The sequence below is a fragment of the Poecilia reticulata genome, chromosome 11, assembly GCF_904066995.2.
Source record: "Poecilia reticulata chromosome 11, P_reticulata-male-v2, whole genome shotgun sequence".
In the NCBI taxonomy this organism is placed as follows: Eukaryota; Metazoa; Chordata; class Actinopteri; order Cyprinodontiformes; family Poeciliidae; genus Poecilia; species Poecilia reticulata.
Window position 1 is genome coordinate 17,496,957 of NC_088840.1, and position 9,492 is coordinate 17,506,448.

Sequence of the window (9,492 nt, forward strand, 5' to 3'; positions counted from 1 at the left end):
GGGGGGGAAGGAGTAGAAAAATATATATTTATCTACATATATATATATTTTTTTACACACACAAATAAATATTTTGTGCTTTTCTTTTATACCTTCCCATTCTCGAAGGAGTCGGTGTGGGCTTCGTCTCTAGCTCCTGCCGTTCCTGTTCCTGCTTTCCTTTCTGCTCCGGCTCGCCTCTATTCACCCTATTTTCTGCACGTGCACTTGAACTCTAAATCCTGTCTGCTTTCCCCTCCCCTCCGCTCTCCCTCTCTCTAACTGCGCATCTGTGTGTCTCTGCCTCGCTCGCCCTCCCTCATTCCTCGGCAGAGGCTTGAAATAGTGCTAGCAGGCAGGAGAGCGCGAGGGGAGGGAAAAGGAGAGGGCGAGGGGGACAAAAAGGGGAGAGAGATGTTGAGCTGAGAGAGAGGGGGGAGGGGAAGAAGCTTAGACGGGCTGACACAGAGAGCACAGAGTGTGTTTATGGGTGTGTGTCCTGCATGTGAACATGTCTCACGTTCGTACGCATGTTCATCCAACGTTTGATTTAGTTGCAGTTATTTGCGCACTGATAACAGAAATCTAACATATTGCATTTTCAGTACAAAGAAACGGCTGAAATACCTTCAGCACATCGTGCAAGGCTGTAAAATCTGCTTAAACTACTAAAAACTAGGCAAAAACTTTGCAGGAAAAATGTGCTTTGTAGGAGATTTATCACAATATTTTGCAGTATTATTGTGATAAAAATAAAAGTGATGATAAGAACTATTTATTACTTATTGTTTTAAGTGACTGTATTGCTGTGACTTTATGAGAGAGCATTAATAATCCCACAAATAAAAATACCAAAGTTATTTAGGAGAACAGTCATATAAAGAAGTGTCATTTATATCATTAAACTGCTCACAATAACTGCATCTAATCATATTTTCAAATGCTTTAATGTATGTTTATTCTCTTTATTTGAAGATGTAGCAGTTGTTTGCTTAATCAGAAAGTTAAAAAAAATATATGTATGAGATTCTGACTATGAAATAACTTTGAGCAAAAACACCACAGTATTTCCACCAAAAGTTTAAGCAAAAATATGTAAATTTATGTAATTGTCAAAATGCTGCAAAATAATTTAACATTTTAACTATTCAAATATGTATTGTCTGCAATTTGGTTTTGATACATACACAGTTAAAAAGGGAATAGACACCTGTTAAATTTTGAAAACATGAATTGAGCAACATATTTCAGTTTTTTATTTTGCTGTTTTGCTTTTTAAATAACAGGAAAGGGTGGCTTGCTTTAAGTTTTATCACGTATTGTTTATGTTTGCGACTGGCTGTAGTTTTAAACACTTAAATTGTCTAGTGGCTTTCTTTCAGCCAGCCCAGCAGCAGTGCACAGTAACAGGTGAGGACTGGGGGAACTACATTGCTCCCAAAAATATTCAGGCACTCTTAGACTTTCTCTGCTATCTCATTCAAAAAACTATAAACCATGTTAATAACAATTATAACAATTTATAATTTAAAGCCAATTTAAAGCCTAACTTTTCTATTTAAGATTTTATGTCATTAGTTGCCTTTGCTGACATTATATTTTTTTTGTCATTTTGTGTCATCATATCAAATTTTCACTACATTAACTTCTGGGGAAAAAAAACATACAATTTTATATTAATACCTAGAAAAAATATTAGAAATCAATCATGTTCAACATCACCATGGCAGAAGATAGAGAGGGGATCTGGGAGGTTTGTTGCAGATACATGGCTCTGAATATTCTTAGACACTCCTCACACAATCTTAATGAGCTTTTTGAATTATTTCTATTAAAAATATGGAACCATAACATCAGAAGCAGAACCACCAGATTGTTCCACAGTTTCCGCCTCAAGCTGCCTTCTGTTAAGGTTATGCTCTAAATATAGTTATTTTCACGTATAATTTTGTGTTAAAATGTTTTATTGCCTTATTTATTCTTTTTTTTTTTACACCAATCTGTTGAAATATCCCAGAGAAAAATATCTTGTGGTTGCACACTATTAGCTAAAAAGAGAAATTACAGTTTAATTTCTGGTTCAGTGTTTGTCTTTAAGAAACTACCAAGGTCATAAAAATACATTTTTGTAAATTTATTTCACACAGCAGAACACTGAAGCCCAGATCATGAAGCACATTTTCCATATTAAGCTGAATTGTCTCTATGCAATATTTAAACATTTACTTTGTTCAATTTATTATTTAAGTTTTGATTGTTTATAGTTTTTAATTATTTGTATATTACTAAAATAATATATTCTTTATTTATGAAACAGAATATAGCACTAGACTTCTTAGTATTCTTACAGAAGGTATGAACATTTTTATGCATTGCAGATTTATCGGACAGAAAATAAATACAATGAATGCAATGAGAAATGTAGCATAGCTAAATTATGTTGCATATTTTAAAATATAGAGCAGCAAGGTGCAGTAGGTATCTGTTGTTTTTCAGCTAAACATCAATGGACACAAAATGCACAGTGAAGTCAAGTACAGATTTCTCCTCTACTTGGTTTATTTAGCTATTTTTATTGTGTAAAAAGAGTCTGTGCAGCAGTGATAAAAGCAGCAGTTCCGACAAACTATAACTTATATGATACATCTGTTGCTATTTTTTGATTGAGGATTCAGTTCTACACCCTTAAAAGCTGAGACAACTTACACAAACTTTTCTAAACCAACCAAAGAAATCAGAAAATGTGTTTGAAAATGTGTTAGGCACAAATAAAAAAAAAAAACAAACTGCACTATATCTAGCAAAGTGCAGTCCCAACACACTCCTGTCATTTTGTCATCTTGCTATGGATGGACGAAGGTGATATCTGAGCTACTTCAAGAGACAATGTGAAAGAAACGCAGAGGGGACCTTTCTGTGTTTGTTCTGTTTACATTTACTTACTAAAATGTAAAAAAAAAAAAAAAAACTGTTAGCCCTTTGTTTTCTTAAATCTTGGAGGAGATGTTTCAGTAAGTGAGGCCTAGACGTTGCAGTCTGTACCGTCGCTGGACTGGCACAGAAACGGCTGTTAGAGGCTAAACAGCAGGTCAGAGCTGATCGAGCCGAAAACACTCGCTCCACATTTCAGATGTTATCAGGTACGAACGGCTACCACATTATTATTTTAAATGCTAAAATTAACATAGATAGACATATATTATATTCTTTAAAAGCTGTCGCTTTGAAAGACTTTATGCCTCGATGCTTCATCCTTTTGCAGCAACAACATAAAAAACCTGTTCCAGCACACAGTGGATCCTGACATCTACAGACATCTAAAATGTTTGGCGTTTTTAACAATTATTTTTCCCCAATTAGATATACATTTTCAAATCATCTGCCTAAGTTATAAGCCCTAAGCATATTCTCTATTTATAATTACTTATGATTTGCGAAAGTTGTGCTTATAATATGTGTTGTTTCTATTGTTTATTTGTTGGATTGAAAAATATTTTTAGGGGAACTCTGTGACGCTTTTGTAAAGACAGCAAAAAGCGAAACTTTTGGCAAACTCTGGCACATTTACTAAGCTGTTTATTAAAATGTTCTGCTCCTGTTAAATAAACAATTATAATCCTATTAATTGGAAGGGTATATATGCACAAAATAAATACATTTTAGGTAAATATTTGTAGTTTTGCCAATATGTGTATCATATCACCAAAGAAATGAGTTAAAATTATTATTTTTAACAACAGTAATCTCAACTATTAACTTTTAATTACTTTTCAATGTTATACATTTATCCACAAAATGGAAAAATATTCTACAAGCTATTCTAAAATCCCAAATAGCAAAAATACACACAATTATCTAATCTCAAAACAATATATATTTTAATAACATATTATTGTAATTTGAGCACAATTAATTTTAATCAGCACATTAGTTATTGCTCCTTAGTTTTTGTTTGTGTACAAAGCTGTTTATCTCAGCTTTTCACAATAATTTGCATGTACCCAGGCACACAAATTGCAACTAAAGATATAAACTTACACAAGGCGTATTACATAAACTCAGAGATGTAAGGCAGGTGCTCTCACAGTATTGAAAGCACAGCTAAAGTCTGTTTGATGCACATTTTAGGTGCTGTTTAGTATCACCTACAAACTTAATAAACCTGTAGGTTGGTAAATAATCCAATGACTTTAACTTAGAGATATAATGAAGACAGGAATATAAGTAAAAAAGTAAAGGAAAAGAAAAAAAGGAGTGGTTGCAAAGAAAAAGAGCTAAAACCTAGAAGTTTGATTGGCTGGGTTCGTGTACGCTGTATTTTCTCATAAATGTGAATTAGGTATGACATTTGTAATGACGAAAATCCCTAGGAACACTCAGTGCTTATTTCTTTGTTTTTGAAGGGTAGCATTCATCCTGGCAAAGGGAGGCCTGTGACTTAGTCTCAGTCCGAAAAAATGGCCATTGATCAAAGCAAACAGTCCCAAATGAGAAAAGATTCATCTTCTTTAAAATGCTAACTCCCTCTCATGCTTTAAAACTCAAAATAATTTGCTGTAAACTGTCTTTTTGCAGCAAAAACACACAAACTGCAAGTAAATCACCCCTAAAAGGAAGTGCAGCTCCCTTCAACAAGCTAATACAATATAGCAAGTGTATTTCCAGACAGGAAGAGTAACTTTTATTACAAATATTATAGAGTTACTGACCCTCTTGTGTTGTCTTCCTCACTCAGACGACTTCTCCTCTGTTGCCGTCTGTACCGCAGTCCTCAAAAGAGCTCTCGAATCTGTTGGAAAAAAAAGAAAAATAAGAGAAAAGACACAACACTACCCTCTGCTGGAATACAACCGGAATTACTTGATATTTTTTGTATGTAATAGCTTGTTTAAACGTCATTTTTTTAAATCAGTTTGATAAAATAATTCACACATGAATAAAGGGAAATATCAATTTATCCTTAATGTGGTTTAAAAGGAGAGGTTAAGAGTAAAATTAAAGCCTGAAGGTGTGTTGAATGGAGTCATGGTGTCATCCTTTTCTTATGCGGACAGTCTTCTTCCATCCCTCATCATCAGCATCATTTCCTACAGATGCTCCGCCGCGTTAGCTTCGACTAAACGGGGACACTTTCAGACCGGAGAGCCCTACTGGCGTCTTTAAACTATATTATAAAAGTATGATTCTTGGCGTAAAATAATACTTAAAAGACGAATATAGACAGAAGCTTCTCTTTAGCTAGGTTAAGTTAAGCTAGTGGTTAGCAAGAGGACCGTTTCCAACGGCTGCGGCACGCGCCACATCCCAGCCGCGACAGGTCTCTAATGTTAAAACAATTTTATAAGCTCACTTGTGTCTCCATTTGGTTTTTCTAGATGCCCAGCGTGACGGTGAAGGATGTCAACCAGCAGGAGTTTGTTAAGGCATTGTCAGCTTTCCTTAAAAAGTAAGTAAAACAAAGCGTAAAGCCAGACTTTCTGTGTCACTAACTGCCAGTCCGTCACCCAGTCTGATGTATGCTAACTCTAATGACATAACAAGCATTATGGGATGTCTGTTTCTTTGTTTATATATGGGAGGGAATATTAAAAGATATATTTTTAAATAAACAAATTCTTCACTATTATTATTATTATTATTATTATTATTATTATTATTATTATTATTATTATTATTATTATTATTATTATTATTTCCTAAATATTTCTCTCAATGGTTTGTTTACAAATCGAAGAAATTTGTATTTGTAGACTTTATTCTCTTTTTCCTTGTCAAAAAAGTATCCATTCATCCAATTCAATTCAGTTTATTTATGTAATTCACAACTCAAGGTACTTAAATGAAGTTATTTTTATTGTTACGCATACATTCTAATTGATCCTAGTTATCAAACAGTGCAATAAACTCAGGTAATTATTCAAATTAGTTTAAAAAGTTTTCTGTCTAAGGAATCTCACCAGATTGTAGCAACCTGAAAACTTGCAAAAAGTGAAATGATTTGAGCTACAAAGTTTTTTTTTTTAGAAAGTATAGTACAGAATCCATGTTGTTTATATAATCTTTACTGATTCTCAATAAAACAGTATTTGTTAGGTGAAACTTGATTCAATTTTATTAATTTGCTGTTTTTAAGGACATTGTTCAACTATTTAATAAAATATATTTTTTTATTTCTTTAGTTCTTTAGTATACATCTTTTGGACTCCATTATGGTAAACACTCTGTCTTTTGTCTTGTTTGTGAGTAGATTTAGTAACTCTCAGTTGCTTTCCATGCAATTGTCATTGATTTTGCTCTCATTTCCCCTTAATAAACGGTCATCTAGCAGCAATAAAACATAAAATATGGTCTTGTTGTGAACTGTAAAGCATAAATAAAGTATTTTATTTATTTTAGAGGACATTCATCCCCTTTGTTTCTTTGCTGATTAACATAACAATACACATCTATGCAGTACATCACATAATATTTATCCATATTATGCTAAAACAAAATTTCAGATCTGGGAAACTAAAGGTCCCAGAGTGGGTCGACACTGTGAAGCTGGCCAGACACAAGGAGCTAGCTCCCTGCGATGACAACTGGTTTTACACCAGAGCAGGTTGGTTACTGTTCACCCAACTGGACTGGGCCACACGCTGTACCAACTTCAATTTTAATTGATTATTTGGATAATTCATTTTTTCTTCTTTTCTGTGTTGGAGTTCTCATAAAATTACTGCTTCATTATCCTAATATTACAACTGTATTCTTGTAACATTAGGATTTTATGTGGACTTTGGACCTAGAATCCAAAGTCCACATAAATAGAAGGTTGTCAAACAAGATGGCCGCCCTCTTAAGTATGGAAACCCAAGGAGGACATAGGCGGAAAAGAAACAAATCTTCCAAAACTTAAACCTTCAAAACACAAAAATTTGATTAGGTCAATAAGTTCAATTTATCACCCAGAAATTGCTATAAATTGTATTGAAAGCTTTAATAAAATACTCCATCCATCCATATTTAAGTAATATTTTATATGTTTTGTTTTTAATTTTGTCACTTTTGGACCTCCGTTGATGTGTTTAAGTTAGTCCAAATGTGCATTTTGGGGTTTGTAATCAGATCTTAACAGTAACAATATAAATAATTGATTACAATAAAGCAAAACAGAAAGACAATCATTAGTGAAGTTAACTATTTACGCATCCTCTCTTCACTCACTACTAAAGAAATTAAACTTATATTTGTCCAGGTATAATTTTAAATGTGAGGATTTATTTGATATAAATTGGCTTTAACATAATGAGTTGATGTTTAATTTCCCTTTATTTTGCATCCTGACAGTCAGGAAACAGCCAGTACATATTTATTTTATTTTTCCCGCCTCTCTAGCGTCCACAGCCCGCCACCTCTACCTGCGAGGAGGAGTGGGAGTGGGCGCCATGATCAAGATCTATGGAGGCCGCCAGCGGAACGGCGTATGCCCCGCCCACTTCAGCGTGGGCTCCAGGAACGTAGCGAGGAAGGTCCTTCAAGCCCTGGAGGGCCTCAAGATGGTGGAGAAAGACCCCAATGGGTAAGACAGGAAAGAAAAGAAAATCTTGATCAATAGTTTGTCAATCTTTATCAAAGTGTGGATGCTTTTTCACTCATTCTCTGTCCAGTTATTGACTCTTAACAACGGAGCATTAGTGCCAGACTAAGAGTTTTTTTGTTTTTTTTAATTATAACAATAAAGGAATCAGTGTCTAATCTTTAACATTTAATCTTACAGCGGTCGTCGACTTACTCCTCAAGGTCAGAGGGATTTAGACAGAATCGCTGGACAGGTGAGGTTTTCCATGATAAATATATTTTGAATTTTATTCATATGTATAAATGTATGTGCTGCTTTAATGTGTGAAGCAACTTAATTGTGTAAAAAAAAAGTTTGCTTCTGAGTTTTTACACTGCAAAAACACAAAATCTTACCAGATGTTTTTTTTGTTGTTTCTAGAGGAAATACCTTTTTCAGCAAGACATAGGAGTTGATTTTAAATAAATAATTCATTAATATTGGTGAAAAAGTTCTAGTGATTATTTCACTCATATCAAGACATTTTTCCCATTTTATAAGCAAAATAATCTGCCAATTGAACTATCAGGGTTTTTTTTATTAATATTTATGAATTATTTACTTAAAATCATCTCCTCTATCTTAGTGAAAAGTTACTTTAAGTTAGTTTTGTCTTATCTCAAGGGCACTAAGATATTCCCTGTAGAAACTAACCAAAAAACATCTGGTAAGATTTTGTGTTTTTGCAGTGTATTTTTGATAGTTATTAAGTAAATGATAGAAGTGAAGTCTTGTTTTATCAGGCTTCAGTTAGTTGTTTAAGATCAACTAACTGAAGCCTTTGTGCCCAATTAGCGATTGTGTATTATTGTTAAATTCTGAAATTAAAACACTGTATTTTCAGAAATGTTTTTTTTTGTGCTACATAAAAACCAAAGTGATCATATTTTATTTTATTTGTCTTGTTTTAGAGAAAGATATTTTTCAGAAAAAGATGTAACAACCTGTGGGCGCTCACTTGGCCTGTGGTATTTGCTGCCATGTTGTCTCTAAGAAACTGTTAAACCGTCTTCAGGATGTTCGACACTTTATGTTTATTGCTTTCTTGTCCTTTTGTGTGTTCAGGTCGCCTCTGCAAACAAGAAACAGCGAAGTTTACAAAGCGCCGCCTGAGGAAAGCGTCCAGAGCGCATACGGCGTGTTTATTCACTTTTTATTTGCTTGTCTTTCCATATCAGTCTGGTTCCCACTCTGTCCAAGGACAGCAGACAGAGATGCATGAGTCTGCAGTTCAGCTGAACTTGTGAACCAATATAAAGTATAAACAAGCATTAGCATGTTAAAGTTGTTGCTCTCCACCAAGAAGCTGTGAAAACCGGAAAATAAAACAATTGCAACGGACCCAGAAACATGTTTTACTCTTTCGAACAGCTTTGTCTGCAGAAAATTATGCATATTGTTGATTTAGCTACAGTAAAAGCTGTTCAATACATTTATTTGACCTGTCAGCACAAATACCTGGTGATATGTTTTACTGTGGAAATATTCAAAACATGTTACATTGCATTCTGAGTAAAGATTAAAAAAATTTGTTTTAATTTTGAATAGTCAAAGGAGAAGAATAAAAATAAATAAAAAAACTACAGAAGTAGTGTTTAAATGCAATAAAAAAAACCTGAAGGGAAAAATTTCATGTTAAAAGATTTATCATTGTAGCTTTTTAGTGTATAAAATGCAGTTAAAATAATCTTTTTTTGCAACATGTCATGTTTCAGATCATCTAGTAAAGAATTCATAAGCCTGTCATACACCTGGTTCTTCAGTCAGAGGCATCTACACAGCATCTGTAATACAGACTGCTGCAGGAGACATATGTATAGAAGTTAAATTTAATTAATTTACCTTTTGAACTAATAAAGTAGCATTTGTATTAAATATTTATTGCTTGAACAAAATGCAGACAATAGAACAGA

The 9,492-nt window shown here is 33.7% G+C and overlaps 2 protein-coding genes across 6 annotated transcripts in view; one reads left to right on the forward strand and one right to left on the reverse strand.

Annotated features, from left to right (window-relative positions):
- LOC103472503 (uncharacterized) overlaps positions 1 to 5,420 on the reverse strand; it is a 38,853-nt gene extending 33,433 nt beyond the window's left edge. For 4 of the 5 annotated variants that reach the window (XM_081612121.1, XM_081612120.1, XM_081612123.1 and 1 more), the window contains exons 1-3: positions 5,330 to 5,420; positions 4,689 to 4,768; positions 93 to 327 (exon numbers count right to left, since the gene is read on the reverse strand). The gene's annotated coding sequence lies outside the window, so the exon portion shown is untranslated. The remainder of the gene's footprint in view (positions 1 to 92; positions 328 to 4,688; positions 4,769 to 5,329) is intronic. The other variant, XM_081612124.1, reaches the window with a different exon arrangement.
- On the forward strand, positions 5,000 to 8,920 carry LOC103472502 (small ribosomal subunit protein eS19). The gene is made up of 6 exons (XM_008422198.3): positions 5,000 to 5,156; positions 5,355 to 5,425; positions 6,480 to 6,580; positions 7,357 to 7,540; positions 7,739 to 7,793; positions 8,645 to 8,920. The coding sequence occupies exons 2-6, from the start codon at positions 5,355 to 5,357 to the stop codon at positions 8,690 to 8,692; spliced, it is 459 nt and encodes a 152-aa protein (XP_008420420.1). The 5' UTR covers positions 5,000 to 5,156; the 3' UTR covers positions 8,693 to 8,920.
- Positions 8,921 to 9,492: the final 572 nt, after the last annotated feature.